This window comes from Dermacentor silvarum, chromosome 8 (assembly GCF_013339745.2).
Source record: "Dermacentor silvarum isolate Dsil-2018 chromosome 8, BIME_Dsil_1.4, whole genome shotgun sequence".
Lineage (NCBI taxonomy): Eukaryota > Metazoa > Arthropoda > Arachnida > Ixodida > Ixodidae > Dermacentor > Dermacentor silvarum.
In genome coordinates, this window is record NC_051161.1 from 66,331,974 (window position 1) to 66,349,734 (window position 17,761).

At 43.7% G+C, this 17,761-nt stretch overlaps 1 protein-coding gene across 5 annotated transcripts in view; it reads right to left on the reverse strand.

The window, feature by feature from the left end:
• Positions 1-551: 551 nt before the first annotated feature.
• Positions 552-17,761, reverse strand: part of LOC119461370 (rho GTPase-activating protein 20) — a 683,025-nt gene continuing 665,815 nt past the window's right edge. For all 5 annotated transcript variants that reach the window (XM_049672559.1, XM_037722657.2, XM_037722656.2 and 2 more), the window contains 8 exons: positions 17,506-17,580; positions 15,993-16,215; positions 15,282-15,457; positions 13,496-13,657; positions 12,192-12,301; positions 9,468-9,654; positions 5,306-5,474; positions 552-2,945 (listed from right to left, as the gene is read on the reverse strand). In XM_049672559.1, coding sequence (XP_049528516.1) covers positions 1,156-2,945; positions 5,306-5,474; positions 9,468-9,654; positions 12,192-12,301; positions 13,496-13,657; positions 15,282-15,457; positions 15,993-16,215; positions 17,506-17,580 — 2,892 coding nt within the window. In that variant the 3' untranslated portion in view covers positions 552-1,155. The remainder of the gene's footprint in view (positions 2,946-5,305; positions 5,475-9,467; positions 9,655-12,191; positions 12,302-13,495; positions 13,658-15,281; positions 15,458-15,992; positions 16,216-17,505; positions 17,581-17,761) is intronic.

Consider the following 17,761-nt stretch of genomic DNA (forward strand, 5'->3'; position numbering starts at 1 on the left):
CAAGAAATTAAGAGGCAGCCTATCTAAAAAGACGTCAAAGTTCGAAACTAAATTACTTTTCGGGAATTTCAACTCAATCTTGATGCAAACGGAGAGTGGGTATGACACACTAAAACACAAACATAGGAAGTGACTTTAGTCAAATGCTCTTGCCATTCCTCAGTGACAGATTTTGGCACTAAAGCTGCAGCGAATGAACTAACAAAGGAAGATTGCACTGACTGAAAATAAAGAAAAACATTGCCTTGCACCTATTCTGGACTCGTCCTGAGCAAGGTGCCAGATAAAGCCCAAGATAACATGCCACTGAAGCCATGGTTTAGGCATCAAATCTTTTTTTTTTCAGCCAATAATCCTTTACAGAAAAAGGATCTATATGTACTGTAGGTTTAGCATTTCATTCAGTGTCGCTTTAGAGATGAGAGTGATGCTGCAAGAAACAAGCATGACATTCAAATTGAAAGATGTTGCAGGACTGCTGAGAACACTGCAGGCAATTTAAGTGTCCACAGCATATCCACAAGCAGTCCTCAATAGTATACAAGAGCATGTTGTATATTGCATGTACAATGTTTATTGCTGTTATCAAAATATCTACAATACCATCTGTTCAGCCACTGTTGTACACGAACAGGCCATAAATACAATGGTCTAGTGAGCTGTGACAAGCACCTGTCACATATAGCGTTTAGGGCACATTTTGCCCTTGCATGCCTCACAGAGCACACGCATTACTGCACAATGCCATGTTACAATTATATACAGTTCACAACAGTGAATGAGCTCTAGAAGGAACAATACACAGCCTATACAGAGCATAACCATGCTAGAGACAAATTGAACATTATGGAACAACACAGATCACTGGACAACAAAACCTATACAGATCTCATAAGCTTCTCAGCAGGCTATTTGGCACATATACAGAAGTTCATCATGCAAAGTTGGTGAAGAGTTAAATACATGCGATTGCGAGTTTCCAAAAGAACTCAAGTTCTCCGAGTCAAAGGAACTCAGAGTTCATATGCGGCATACTTGTGATTAGAAGGCAACAGTGGTGGCAGCAGAGACAGATTGCACAATTACTGTTGTCTCGGTTACAGCAAAACAGGCACAATGGCATAAGAACGCAAAAAGGTCTCTCTGTTCTCATATTTACACGTAAGATTCTTCACCACCTGTGCTGCTGCTCACTGATTCTGTCCGTAGGTGACTTGACAATACACCATGGTGCCCTTCACGCTCGCTTGAGCAGGCAGAGTCCGACTGGCTGCTGTTGCTGCCCGTGCTTCCATCTTTCCCCGCTGATGCTTGCTGGCTGAAGATGCTCCTCAGCTGAGCTACACTCCAGCTGATCTCCTTGGGAAAGTCGTATAATGACTGTGGCTGGCAGCGGTCGTGAAACGAGGACACTACGACACACTTCCCACGATTCACGAGTTGGGAATCCTTCACATGAACCGGAGGATGGTGCCTGAGACGAATACCAGTGCCGTCGCTGGCAGTGCGGTGCACAGGCTGGTGGGGCTTGGGTGGCAAGGGTGGCGGTGGGCTTTCAGATATGCCTTCATCACTGCTATCCACTTTAACAAGAATGGCGTGATGAGTGTCACTTGCAACGTCTAACTGCTCGTTGTACATCCTCAAAGATTCCTCGTACAGTTGCAGAGCTTTGCAACCTAGAGACAGAGGCTCTGTCTGAGGCTCCTCGAGCAGCGCATCGTCAGCCTGAGAGATTGCTTGTGATCTCCTAAGTAGGGTGCGGCGTGTCATGGCTTCTTGATAACTGGGTGGCTCCATGGGCTTGCTGCTCTGCGACCGGTGGACAGCAGCTAAAGCGCAGTTGGGGGACTGACGCCGGCAGGGACTCGTTCGCGAACGGTTTGACCCTTGTGATCTTCCCGAATGGGTTGATTCATGTGACCTGTGAGACCTCTGGCTACCTTCGGAAGATGAGCTGCACACGCTGTTCACACGGGGTGGTGTATGGACGCTTGCCAGAGAGTCTGCCTTTATCTTTACTGTGATGTCGTGTTGCCTCGGTGCCATAATGCTACTTGTAGGCTGGCAACTGTCCTGACCCACACTTTTGTTCATTGGCCCATCCTGGATATGGTCGATTTCATCTATCTTTGAGGTGGACTGACTGCGCTTCCAGTCGACACTGTGCATTTGATTGGCAAACCACAGCGCATGCCTGTCAGGTGTGGCTGCAGGAGTGTCAAACTTCTTTGTTCTTTCCCAGTTGGTACTTTCCATTGGTGGTCTGGGGGCCTTGCCTTTACAGTGTTGGGGCCGTCGCTTTGGCTGCTCTTCACCCATGTACTTCTGCAGCAGGCTCTCTTCAGAAGCACTCCTGATGAGTGTACTACATGGCCGGTTCACATCAACTGCTGACTGCATCGCATTGGCTCGCTGCTGACGTGCACGGCTCTTGCGCCAGCGGACAAGGGGATCATTTCCCATGACTGTGTCTTCCTCACTTGGGTGATCATTCTCTCTATAGTTGCACGACTTGGAATACTGAAGGTGTTGAGACCGTGCATCTCTCGACACTGGAGACGAACGAGCATAGAAACCAGCAGATGAGATAGTCTGGTGCCGGGAGTGCTTGGGTGCTTCCCCACCACACTTTCGGCGCCGAACTACATCATTGCAGGAGCCGTCAATGCTAACACCGTTGCTCCGACTGTAGGTGGACTCTTGCACGCCAACAGCTTCTAAGTGTGGCACACTCTTCGTCATGCCCTGAAGAGCGGAGCTTGTGTTCTCCATCTCGACATCATCTTCAGGAGTGTACAGCTGAGTGTCGCTGAGGGTGAGACCAGAATCCCTGCTGAGATTGGTCAACGACACTTTGGTCCTGTTTGGCAACTTGGGACTAGAATCCTCCATGAGGGCTCTTTCAAGACTGTCAATTGAAGAGTCATCTCTCCGGAAGGCACCTAGAAGCAAACAAAATAATGGAACTGTCAGGAGGGTATCATGACTATAAAATGTGGGGCCTTACGTATACAATATCAATGCAGAAATTGCTAAAAGTAAAAACAAACCAAAAATTACATAAATGTGTAAACTAAAAAAAAAGAACTTTGACATACAATATGCATATATTTACACAGATTTGAAAAAGTCTGCTATCGGGGCCAATTTCTGGATTCTTACAAAATGTCTTACTTTAGAAAGAACAATTTTAAAGTGGCATAAAAAGACCAGGGTTTTATTCACAAGACTTCCCTGACACAAGTGCAGTCTTAGAGGCTAAAGCTGCAACGGTTATGATAGTGATTACTATCAGGAGCAACAGGCACCAGTCAATGAGACAGTGCTCTTATTTAAAAGCAGTTTTGTGAATCTTAATCCAGTACCAAAGACATCTTTACATGCTGAGCAACTACTTGAAGAAAGCTGTTCTGCTCAATTTCAACTGCCCAGGCAGCGAATGTGTCATTACACTATGTTCCCAAAATACGACATCAACAACTAGTACTTTGCCTTGCACTAATGCAGCATACATTCCTAGGCTGCAATACAATACACCACAGGAACACCAGTGCGGACACAGCTTTAAGTTCTTTTGGGTCTCAGAACTTAGTCCACCAAATGAATTTTCACATACATGCATAACCTTGCCTCTGCATCTAATGCGCATCCCCAAAATACAACCCTTCAGAAATACCAGCACCTCCTATTTTTACAATGCCAGCCAGATGTGGCCGATCTAACCATTCAACACCCTCTCCTATCGTCCCTTCCTACTCTCCCCAGTCGCCTAGCGTTAGCGCTTGCTTTACAGTAGTGGGGGAGAGTACCACCTGGGTGGCGCCTCACGACGGAAGTCAGAGGAAGTAATCCTGACAGACACCTAAAATAGGAGAGGGACAAAGCGTCTACTGCATCTCCTCCCAAACAGCAGCAGCGCGTGCTCAGACGCACGCTTGACGCAAGCAGTCGTACTATCTGGGTAGCGTCACATTGTGGCAACTCACTGAACTAAGGTGTACCCACGGCTCCCACTGGGGAGCGAACGATTGCGCTGGCATTGAAAAAATAGAGGCGCTAGAAATACAATAAGGTTCTTGAGATATATCTCATGCAAACAACTCAATTCTTTGTAAAATTAACACAGCACTACTATTATCAGTCCAAAACAAAGCTCCACGACCAATCTTGTTTTGTATGTTTTGTGACCAGTTTCAGCCAACAGCATTCTTCTGTTTGAACATTGTGTAGCTTCATGATATTGTGAGATGCGTTTACAGTAGTGACCAAATATATTTTGCATCTCGAGTCCTCCGAGCTAAATTGCTCAGAAAGTTGGCGCTACATAATACCAGACCGCGAGCCTGGGACAATAGGTTCGTGAACACTTACTGCCATGTATTGCTATTTGCAATGCATAGCCTACCCGCCAACGCACACAATTTACGTACCTACTTTAGAATGTTTCACAAGGAAACTGTACACATCAACCAGTATGTGAAAGTATGTGCACTGTGGTGAGGAAATGTTAACGATAAATAGAGATTAGCCTATCAAAAGGCTTCGCATGCTCCTGCACGTTAATATATCACTAGAGATCAAAGTAGTAGACAAAACACACACACACACACACACACACACACACACACAAACAATCTCTGAAATGTAAGCAACTGTGAAGACCCTGAAATAAATGAAGTGAAAATTGGGGCTTTATTGCACCGTACCTAAACAACATGTTATTCATTTTTGCCTCCTTTAGATGGGCCTGTAGTTTGTAGCGATGCCTTTCCGATGCTAATGCCTTTTTGCACATGCTCAGTGGTCAGAGAGACAGTCCGCTCACGTTATCAACGGGATCAGCCGGCTGTTAACGGTGGATGATAAGACTAGTATAGAATAAAGCAGAATGCATCGCTACAAAATACCGGCCCTGCACCGGCACACATCCTGTTTGACATCATTAAAAAAAAACAGCAGCTAATACATCTTGCAAACGCAGGTAGTGAATGTTTCACAGGAAACCACAGTAGTATCTTTTTGTTCACTATTGTATATATATAATCCAATTTTTATTTTAAGTATGATTTAACAGCAACATGCTCTGCATTGCCATGACGATCAACAAAGGCAATGTTTGCATAAAATATAAGTCCTCACTTCAAATTTACATTTCTTGCACTTTTGTTGCATGCTATGCGAGGAAAACACAGAAGTAATGGCAGCACTTACATGCATTAACATTGCCGAAAGTCAAGAATTCTGACCACAAAACTACAAAGGGTGGCAACAATGCCTATATGCAAATATAATAACCACTCACTTCCACTTTCTTGCAAGCTGTGTGGGCTGTCAGACTCCTCTGCTCCAGAGTCTTGAATTGAGGGATCCTTCTGCGGAGGCTCCCCAAATAGTGTCACCAGGTCCTTGCCGAAAATGTCCACACTGTTCTCAATCAGATACTCTACCAGCTGAGGCACTTGCTCAGAGATCTGTAAAAACAAACACGAAAAATATAAAACTGTCAGAAGACTTCCACAGAAGTAATTGCAGCTGGAATTCAGCTGGAATTATTTCAGCATGGCTTCAAGCTGTTTAAGTGGACATGAAAATTCTGAAGAACGATGGTCTTATTTGATTTGTACATCATTTGCTGCCAACACTCTGCTTGTAACTCATTGTGGTCGTGTGTTCGGCCCCTCTCGACAGCCATAATATCAGTTTTGGTCGGTTGTCGGAAAATGTCCAACACATGTGCGGCTTGTTGCAGTACACTCTGAAATGTTTGCACCATTTGGGGCTTATGTCACCAAAGAATAATCGTCATCTATCTTGCATACTTTCCGTTTCTTTAAAGGACCCCTCACCAAGTTTGTGCATTACAAACAAACAAGCACGGCTGGTAGATCATGCATTCATGATTGTGTCTGCAAAGTATGAAATGGATATGTGGCAAGAAAGATGTCGATACTTAGAATAGAAGGCTGCATGTCCTTCCTCTCGAGGGAGCGGAGCGAGAGTCAAGGTCACACGCATAGATGCCACTATGCAAGAAACACTGCTTGCAACTTCGGTTAATCATCCAATGTGGAAGGCACAGTGCACTGCACGCACTGGAAATGTGCGTGCAGAAAATAGAGAAAAAAAAAATCGGGGCTCATCACGTGAACCCAAGGCCGTCAGCTCCAGTATGGGAGAAGGCAAAGAAGGAATGTTGCTTGCAGACAATGGTAAGGTCAAAGGGGGAGAGTGTTTTTACAGTGATGATAACCTCCTGGCAGCAAGACAACAGGAATTTCAATTGCTTTTATCTCCTCAAATAATGAACCGATTTGAAAAATTATTTGGGATAGACACTCCCTAGCCAGCACGTAAAGACTTCCAGTGTATAACGAAAATTTGCAATGATGTCTGCTGAGGGGCCCATTAATGCCGTGCATCCGATACTTCCAGGTGACAAACGGCATGTGCATATCTGTCTGACACAGCGTTCTTGACAAAAACTCAGCGAGCATAAAGTTTTAAAGAAGAAACACATGTAAAGCATATGACGATTACTGTTTGGGAACAAGATAAGACCCAAAGGGTGCGAAATGTTTTTACAATTATTATTTTGGAAACATTTTTTTTCATCAATTACTTATAATTGCACTTCACAGAACCTATGTACAGTAAGAACCACTTATAATGTAACCGCTTATAGTGCAGGACCGGATATAGTGCGGTCTTTTCAGACTCCAGTTAATTTTGCCATAGCACTCCATGTATACACGTATTGCTTATAGTGCGGCTGCCTGGGAGTACGGCAGTCAGCGGAGACGGCGAACGCTCCCCTCAGATGGGCGCCCAAGGAGTGCTCGAGGAAGAATGAGACGAAGTGGAAGAGAAGGGCACGTGGTGCGAACGAACAGCCAGTGAGGCTGAAACCAGAATCTTGAGGGCGAGTCATGAAATATCACGGCGCGCATAGTGAGCGAGGGCCACGAAACTGCCAACGCCGGCCAATGCTCACTTCACGATAACGGCAGTAAACGAAACTTCGAGGAGCGGACAAAGGGTGCACGCGGAGACTGTGGAATGTGAGGGAGGAGGGGGGCAGGGAAGCAGATTTCACCTCGGCAACTCCGCTGCTTTGGTAGCTCCCCTCGCCCTACCTCGTAGCTCCCTCACTTTCGACTGTCACCGTGCGTGCCCGCCGCCGTGCAGGCGCCGCCGCTCCAGCCGGCCCGGCGCCAGCTCCCCGAAGTTTCGTTTGCTGCCGTTATCGGGAAGCGGGCGTTTGCTGCGTGAGCAGTTTCGTTGGCCGGCCTGGGACAGCACTGCTGCTCCCCTCAGCGCCGTAGCCGCAGCGTGCAAAGTCAACACGTGACTAGAAAGTAGAGGAAGCATAAAGGAGAAAGAAGGGTTCACTGCCATTTTCTACGCGTGGCTATACGGTAGCGGGGCTGAGACGTCGGCACGTACACGCATGTTCTGGCGCAACGCAGAATCGGCGACCTTGCCATTTGAGAGAGGGTGAAGTTTCTGCCGCATTTTTTTTCTTTTTTTGGTTTTGTTTTGTTCGCGCGCGACATTAAGGGCTCTCTCCTATGCTTTTACTCTATGGCGGCCAGTCGGAGGCACCGCCGCGTGATTTGGTTCAAGTTAACGAGATTCGACTAAATTGAATGCAAACGTTCTAGCCGCATTCCTCGACTGTCGCATACGTGTGGCGGCTCGGTGCACATGTTTTGCATATGTGCGGGCCTTGAAAATTGTTGATTTGGTTATAGTGCGGTACCGCTTATAGTGCGGATATTCGCTACTCCGGCAACTTACGTTATAAGTGGTCTACACTGTACATGGACGGCACTTTTTAGTGACACACGAGAAGGAATTTATATGCGCTTTTTGTGGATGGCAATGTTATCACAGCATGCAATTTACAGAAAGAGTTCGTGTGATTCTAGTGAAAAGTGAAGATTTTTGTTTGCTGAGGAGTATACTCTGCCTTCAGACAAACAGCAAACATCCTCATATCAGAGCCATTGCAGAAGAAACCAACAACAAGGACCATAGAGAAAAAATGTTCGTGTTGTAATCACCTACAATGTAATGCTGGCTGGAGGCTGTATACACTGAACGAGAGCCTCAGGAATAAGTAAGAGTTTCTGAAATTACTGTACATTTGTTTACATGAGTGCTGTTTCTGCACAGTAGCCAAAGCAAGTGAAATAGTTCCTGACCAGAAATTTCCTGACGGAGCATTTACTTACAAAGTAAGTAAATACTTATAGCTGCAAAGGGTTCTAAGGGGCCGTGAAACACTATGGGCACCTTGCCTGTGCTTTAAGCTCTCAAGAATTCTTCACGACTGAAGATCAAAGTGACCAATGTTTAGTTTCCTGCTAAGGGAGAATACAGCATGCTTATGGGAGCGCCAATGACAGCAGTAACAAAGGCACAGCAAGGTTACATGTGATTAACCATGCAGATGCACTGAATTTTGTGCTAGTCCTGTTCTTGTAATATGTACATTCGCAGTGACACATATCAGTACATATCAATATGTAGCTAAATGAATATTTCTCAGCCATCGAACTTCACAAGTACAGACAAACAAAATTGCAGACATCTTTTGAGACTATTCTGATGCACACGATACAAAGTGGTGCAGGAAGCAGATTTTTTATATCACAGACAACTCTTTAAGGAAAGGTTGACAGTGTTGGCAATGTTGGAAACCAGCTCAGCTAACTCAAGACATGGGTGAGAAAAGTCGTCAAGCCATCTCAGTGGCCATTACAAAAGCTTGCACCCTGCCCTGCCTAATTCAGCTCTAAGATATATAACCTTCATCTGATATAACCTTATATAACCTTCAACTGATGACTTGACATTTCATTTTTAACATTTGTTGAAGAGTTGAACATTTAAGATTTGTTGAAGAAATACGAGTTGTAGCTTAGTGCACAATATTTGTGTAGTTCAGGACATGGCTGCTTGTGTAAGATCTTATTATTGCTAGAATTTCACTGTTTTAGTGTTTATATTTGAATCAAATGAAAAGGTAAGGAAGTGGAAATTTTCACAGTTAACAGGCACCAAAGGTAGCTCGATTGAAGCAAAGTAGCCTAGCCCGACAACCCTGCCGGTAAGCCTCTCCATGAGCAGTAGCGTGGGGATATTGGTCCACTCAGCTTTATCACAGAGTCCAATCTAGTGTCCATCTTTGCCATATTCTGTGTCCCTTGGCTTCGAGTTGTCGATCAATTCGGCCTCACACTGCAATCTGCTAGCCTCCTGGTTAGCTCAGATGGTAAAGCGACCGCCTCAGAAAGGCGTTTGCCCTGGGTTCAATCCCCCACCAGGACGAATTTTTCTTCAACTACGAAGCTCTTTCTGATAAACCCGTATGGGTTTCCTTTGTAGCTTCGTGTTACAGCCGTGCGGATGACAACTTTCCCTTTCAGAGACAGCCTAGGTACATAGAAGGTTACACCAACCTCTGACTGGAGGGTGGGCGAGTGGTAGTTGTCGACAAACTTTGGGCTCAGCAGGCTTGGGCCAATGCACACGGCCAGGTTGGATGATGGCATCTTGTTCTCCGTGCTGCGGTTGTTAATGTGCCACAAGACGCACAGGAAGTGGCGTAGCAACTCCACGTTGGCTGGTGGAAGCCTCTTCAGAAGGCTGCAATGCACAAATGAAATATGCACGGCAAGTTAACAGGCAAGCTTCTTCATTAAAAAGTGATAATTCGTAAGTGTAATACATGTCAATGAAAAGTGGAGATCAGGTTGGATGACTTTTTAATGGTGATGATAGTACTCCGAGCTCACGCAGCTCAAGAAAGAATGCGGAGCTATTACTACAGTGACGCTCGTATAATAAAAAGGGACGAAGCTCTGAATTAATCTTGATCCCCTAGGGTTCTTAAACAAACACCCAAAGCCTGAACCCATTGGAAAGCAGCCACCACTGCTAAGAACCTTACCCAGGACCTGATGCTGAGCAGTAAGAGCCATAGTTATCGAGCCACTGCAGCAAGTCAAGTTCAAAACGTGGACGTTTTCTTGTAGTATGTACGCAATCTTTTTTTGTTTTACCTCGCTTGCCAGTGGCATAGCTTTGGTGTAGTCGAACCCGGATATATCGAACCAGAAGGGGATCACAAAAAGTTCGATATATAGGTATTTCGATATATAAAACAACAATCTTATACAAAAAATTTCAAAGGGATTTTACTGCTGTTCATTATACACAATAATTCGTTATATGTGGGTCGATATATCCAGGTTCGACTGCAGTGGCTCGGTTTGTGTGTGCCCTAACAACTGTAAACAATATATCATAAGTGACTTATGTTCTTTTGCTGTTGGAGAAGGATGGGCTATATTATACAAGGGCTACTCTAATACTGATGCAAGTGATGGCTATGCTGCTTTGGTATCTGGGCATAATTTATAATGCAATTTCTAGCATTACTCAATGGGTTTATGCACTCTTACCATGTGTTCCCTCCCTACTTGGAGGTATTTCATTATACTACAGTCAACGAGTGATTATTTGGACACTGATAATTAAGACATGCTTGATTATTCTGACAGGCCCATGGCACCGCCACTAGCCCCATAGATTACATATTAAGGACTAGCGAAATTTCGGACACCTTACTGCACGTTGTGCAATAATTCGGATTGAGTCAAGGCCAATAATTCTGCAGCTGAGTCAAGGAGAACTAGCAATATTTTCCTTCCGAGACTTTGTTGGTATGATCATCGGCCATGTCGCCGGTGTGAAACCAAAACTGGCAAAGCCTAATCAGTATGCTAGATTTGTGTGCGTAGCAACATGCAGTGAGAAACCTGGGCTGTATTCTTGGACGATCACTTTCAAAAGATACTTTCATTTTTGAGATATTTCGTGTGACTAGCACCAAACGTGTGTCGAAGGGCAGCAGCGTTTCCCCACTGTGATAAGACAGTGGGCTTGGTGCTGTGCCAAGAATGAGGTCACTGGTAGACCACAAGAGGTCTTGTGCTAGTCATGCAAAAAGGTAGTGTTCTTGGCACTGTGCCAAGAATGCCATCAGAGATGCTGACACGCCTGGCTAGTCATGCGCAATCAAAGGTATCCTTATCTCTGAAAGTGAAGATCCGAGAATAGGCACGGCACGCCTTTTGTGGCCATTTGTGAAATAAGGTCACTTATTTTTGCAACTCCGGTATTTGAGACTCCCGATTATTTGGACTTTCTGGCAGTCCCTATTAGTCCAAATTATCGGTCGGCAACTGCAACAAGCTCAAACAGTCACTTTACTGTCATCATCATCAGCCAACTTTTTATGTCCACTGCAGGACGAAGGCCTCTCCCTGCAATCTCCCATTACCCCTGTATTGCGCTAGCCAATTCCAACTTGCGCCTGCAAATTTCCTAACTTCATCACCCCACCTAGTTTTCTGCCGTCCTTGACTGCACTTACTTTTTCTTGGCACCCATTCTGCAACTCTAATGGTCCACCGGTTATCCATCCTACGTATTACAAGGCCTGCCCCAGCTTCATTTTTTTCTCTTATCTCCATTAGAATATCGGCTATCTCAGTTTGCTCTCCGATTCACACCCCTCTTTTTCTGTCTCTTAACGTTATGCCTAACATTTTTAGTTCCATCGCTCTTTGTGCAGTCCTTAACTTGTTCACTTTACTGTACTTCGTCCTTACTAGTGCAATTTCATTTCTTGATTAAGACATGCAAAGATTTTAGGGCTCAAACCTGGTTTATGCAGCGTAACCCAGCCACTCAAAACATTTTACTAACGAACCTCAACTTTGTTGAAAGTGGTAAGCGCATTATATAACAAATTGTACTGTACGTGCAGCATAGTAGAGAAAATGCAAAATAAGAGGCGCGGCTTATTCAAAAAAATATCTTATACAAGTGAAATACTTCATCGAAAAATTTTCTTTATATCCCAGCATCTCCAGAGGTGGATAAAGCTGTCTAAACACCACTAATGAAATCTGGTAAAAAAACTTGATACGGATTACAGTGCTACATTATAAGAAGTGATGCTGACAACGTTTGGTTTGTCTTCCTTAATTTTTTTAAGAACTAGCTCTCTAAATGACTTCCACAGTACGGCATGATGTGAAAATGTGACCTCACGTAATACTTTTGTCAACAACAGAACACTAAAGGTCTTTCTGGAAAGCACCACTGTTCGTTACCTGATTGTGTAGTCCCTCTTTTTCCACTGGGGTTCCACATGCAGTACTTTGAGCCACTCCGAGTACAGGCACCGCTGGAGCAAGCAGTCTGGTAGGCAACCCAAGAACTCCTGGACAACAGAACACACATCTTTGAATACACCTAAACACAACTGCCCTAGACAGAATGACACAAACATAGCTGAGGAGAACTCACATCACAATTCTGCCATTTGTGTCTTAGTGTAAGAAATGAGAACTACATTCTGCTCAATATAACATCGATGTGACAAAAGCAGTAAACTTCACATGAACTACTTGAACGATGGGCACATCTACTAGTATCTCCAATGGGCATTATATTATATAGCATATAATCTGTTAAAATTTGTATTGTCATCAACACTACCAGTGTAGACCATGGAAAAACTGCAAAGCGCGATTTTGCAAACATATTGCACCATGCAGTCATCACACTAAGGCAAGAGATGCTACCATCCCACCACAAATGCACAGCAAATAAAAAGCACAATAAGACACCTCTGGCACAAGTTGCATAGAAAAGCAAGATTAATATCGTGGGGTATGTTTTAAAAAGAACATCTGCTGAAGCTTACTACATTTAGAATGGCAAAATCGAGAGAAAGATGCACAGAAGCATCTACGTTTTTGTCTTGCACGCTAAACTGCACTTCTGACCAAGGAGTTTCTCCAGTTATGTAATCTGTAATCAAAGTGCACACTATATATTCATCAAGCAAGCCATCTCTTCACAAAACCACAGAAGATAATTTTACCTACAGCCTGCTTCCTTCAGTGCTATATGCTTTAAACAACAACAATAATGTGTTATAGTTTTCCACATGCATGAATATCAATACAAAGTAGTGCACATTTAGTGTTTTTAAAGTGAGAATGTTGGCTTACTGTCACAACCAGTTTATTACATGCTTTGAGCAAATTGCCGAAGTTCTTTAACACAACACGTTCCTGCATCACATTCAAAAGTTGACCCTACCCAGTATGCCTATTAATGTGATAGTCCAGCTGCATTACTAAACTTCAGCCGCATGCACTTTGGGCAAAGTTCTAAGTGGAGCATTATATGCATTTGCCATAACATTAAAACAAAATATCAAACCAAAAAATTCCCAGCACAAGGTTTCCATTTTATCAGAAGGCTGCAGTCATTTAAAGCAAAGGTCATCCACGTCATGGTACTGTTCGTCAGCATTATGCAGCATTAGTTGTGAACCTTAGGATAACATTCAGCAAGTATTTCTAGTCTAATGAATAACAGTATGTTAAGGAAAGCAGTGAATTACCTTGAATGCAGCAGCAACAACATGGATGGGCACATCAGACAAGCTGAAGTCTGGATCTTCCTCTAGCCTTGCTTGGAGCTCACGCTTAGAGCGAACATTCCCAGATTTTCGAAAAATTCCATAGGTGAAGGGGCCCCGCAAGAATAGCTGTCGCAGCAATGCCTGCATGATACAAGCAAACAAGACATCAGAACAAATGTACAAAAATTCCATAATCTATTTAATTAAGAACAGCAATGCCTCTCAAGTAAACTCCTCATGACACATACCAGTGTTCACTCCAGTGCTGAACCACTAGGGACATGACCATGGTCATCCAACTATTCTCAGTGTATAAATGTAACTGAGAGTAGAGGTGCCAGTACAGTTATACACACATAAGAAGTGAGTTATCATCGCACATTTTAAGCCAAAATTTCAAATTTGAATCACTGTCTCAAGGCGACTTCGACCGACAGCGACTAATTTCAGCATGGTCTGTGTGATGTCAAGAAGTACAGGGCGACCACTTTTGTCATCAGTCCAAAAACATTTGAAAATATGTCCACACTGTGTTTCTTATTACTCTGCGCGCTCTGGCAACCAAAGCTCAGCAAGAGTGTTGCCATTGCATTGCACCCACAATTCTAAAGCGACAGAAACAGCCAATCGCTGAGATGCACATGAAAAACGAAAGCCATACACGTATGGCACAAATTCACCATGCAGAATACACTTCAGTTTGTCCTCTGTCATGTTGCCAGACTGCCGTATGGTACAAACGTGATATAAGAAATTCAATTACAAACATTATACTGCATCGAATGCACTCACATTTTGCCAGCTTGCTGTGGGACCTGTACAGTTAAATATGCAATGCATAATTCTAACTCGAAAATCTGGTGTCATGGCCCCTCCAAGTATTAACCTATTCATTTGGCTGATTGCCTTCTTTGCCCTCACACTCAGACATGCCAGAACAATAAAGGGCCTAATATGCACAGCTATTTTCCAATGCTATGCACAAGCACAGTTACAAATATATTACAGCAAACTAGCCACTTTACAATCTCACACCAAAAACAAACAAAAAGCTGATGCAAGAAGTTGCAGTTGCTTGTCACTATGGGAAGAGACAACAGCTCGATAGAGCATGTTTGAGCTACCCGGCACAAAAACAGCACAAGCACATATTGACACACGTAGATAGTGTATCTTTTTCCCGGTGACCATTTTTTTTTTACGGTCTGACCACTGTTACAAAGTTATCACTTGCAGCAGGATGCACCTACATGTATTCGAAATTTACAAAATGTTGTTACACACAAGGTGAATGGCGGTGTATATTCTTGCAGATATGCGAGCACCAGCACTTATGCCGGAACATACTTTGAGTTATGTGTAATAGCCCGCACACTTGACCCTTAGATCTGATTTTCACAACCGATGACTGTGCTCGCCGCCATCATTGTGCTATTAGCGTTGCTTGTTTGTGTGGGCACAAGTTCACCAAATAAAGAGTTTGTTAACTAGCGCTTTTGGCAATTGTATTCTTCACTGTCACTACAGCATGGCAATATTTCAAAACCGTTAGAAACATAACATAAATGCACGGCCCCCAATGCTTAGCACCAGCACCATCTTGTCAGCGGTTAGCATTACTGGCAAGGCTATTGCCATGTTGCAGCACATGCCCTTGTGTTGACCAAGGACACCAGAGGTGACAAGGTCACCAAACAGTGCAAAGTCTAAATGACTACCTATTGTCAGCATCATCAGTTAGTACAAGTTCTGCATGAATGCATACCATGACAGGTTTGGGAAGAGACCCATTCGGAGAAACCTTGCTCAGGTCCTGGCCAAAGAGGCTGCCGACCACTGGGGACACGCTACCAGAGTCAGTTGAGGACTGCTTCGAAGATGGCTGCTTCTTGAACGGCCAGTTGATGAGAGTTGGACGTCGAGGTTTCTTTGGTTTCTCCGCTGAAAAGAAAGGGCCACACCATCAGTTATAAATAGAATTTGTGAGTTCTAGAAATAGGAATCTCAATATTTATTACAAGAGTTTGGTATAAACTGCAGGTGACCAAATTTAGAAATTTGTTTTAGGTGCCCTGCTCTGTGAAATCTGAACTGGATCCCCCCATCATATGATGATGCATGCAACTGACATGGTCTCATCCCCCAGGGTGGCTTTAATAACCTGTAAAGTAACTTTTACAGCTGAAAAATAAACATCAACTTAAATTTGTAACATAACAAAGTGTGATAACTTCAAGTACGACCTTGTTCCATCAAGTTTCGATTGTACATGTCCCTAACACAAGCAATGCTTACTATCATTGTTTAATTGATGGCTCCTTAGCCTGGTTGCGAACTCATAACAAACTTGATCTGAGCTATGCAACTTTCAAAAAGTTAGCAACAGTGAGCAAAAAGTGAGAGGCTACGGGACCACACTTATCAGACCTGCTTATAACCAGCAGCACTATAAGCAAGCGAGGAAAAGAATGCTCACCATCAGATAGTGTGAACTTGTGGTAGTTCCTCCTGAGGATGAAGGCACATTTGCAACCCGTGATGACGTCGGAGAGCGAAGACAGATCTAGGTTGGAACTCTGTAGCAGCTCACGCACAAAGTTCATTTTTATACAATAGGGGAACTCATGTCCTATGAGCGGGTAGGGGGCTTCATCTTTGCCAGTCTTCACCCAGAGCTGGAAGTCGTCTGGATTCGATGCCTGCATGCAAGAAATGTTGGGGCACTATTAATGCACATATTCAGTGCATGGTCCGAGTCTGGAGAAACACTCAAAGCAGAAGTGTTAAAAAAAAAAAAAACAAAAATAAAATTTACAAAAAATGTGCAAATGTACGCCAATCTGAGAAACTGATATACCAAAGACAGTGAAGCTGCATAAGTGAGTTCTCACACCCTTCAAAAGTACTAGGGGTACATTTGCTGGCTGTTCTTAGGAATGAATCATCGATGCAGTCTGCATGTTCTCACCAATGCATACAGACACATAACTGCTCCGCAGCTTCTACACAGGCTGTGCTGCATTTTACCACCGCAGCCGTAGATATTCCTGGCTGACTTCCATGGAGCCAGTAAAACATGACATCAGAAACAAAAATATACATTACTGGCTAAAAATAATGCCGCAACAAAGGTGTTGGCTACTCATGTGAGGTGCACACAAGGCAAGTTTTACTCTATAATAATTGATAAGTATGTTGGAAAGCAAAAAAAAAAAAAAAATTGGGATTCTGATGCAGCTTGCAGTTGCTTCTTCATATCGACTTTGCCCCCGCACACCAGCCTTCACCACGGCACTAGAAATACCATGATACTCTCCTTAACAGCTTCGTTGTAAAATCAGTCAGTGACATAGCAGAATGTTTGCATTTGGGAAGGAGAGGCCCAACTAGCCCCTTCATTATAATAAATTGGATACACAGTTGCCATAAGTTTTAGTGAGCAGGATGTCAAGTAACCAACATTAACGAGTACAGGGCTTGATCTCGTCTTTGCTGAAATTTGCTGTCCTATTGGACCAAAAGGGAAACAGAAATCATTACACTTTATGAGCAGGAAAACAATACTCGCATTGCAATACAAAAACTCAAAACCTGCTCAAGCCTGCTATGTTTTCAATGTGTGTTAAGTCTACCATGTACCCAGGCAGGTGCATTTACGAAATAGTGCTGCCGACACCACCGCCACGAAAACAACTGTGTCGCACACACATTTGTTTGAACACTACTGTTTATGCACACCTTTATGTTCAGAAACCATACTTCTGTTTCAACCTGTGTTTATTCAACATTGTATACAGAAAAAAAAAAATTTGCGGCCCCTTAAATTTGCCATAATTGACGTACCATTTGCTTAGTTTTGCCAGCTTTCAGGATATTTGTTTGAATTGCAATTCTAAATTGGTTCAAATCAGCATGCCTACACTATAGGCTTCACACAATGCAGAAAAATATGACGCAACATTGCAAAACTTGGAGCCTAAGCTACTTACACTGTCCAGCTTGTGAGTTACAAGATAGATGCAATCCTTCGTTGTGTGGGTGTTCACGACTCTGATGGTTTCTTGCTGCAGTTCAAGAAAAACCGAGGTTAGAAGGCTGAGCAATAAGAATCATGCTGAAGTGCACAGTAATTACAATCACTTTCGCCTTAAAATGTGGGGTAGGGAAGACTAGTTCCAAGCATTCTGAAGCTCGTATAGCCCTGGTACCAAAACACATGCAAGTTTGAAGGAACATTTACAAAAG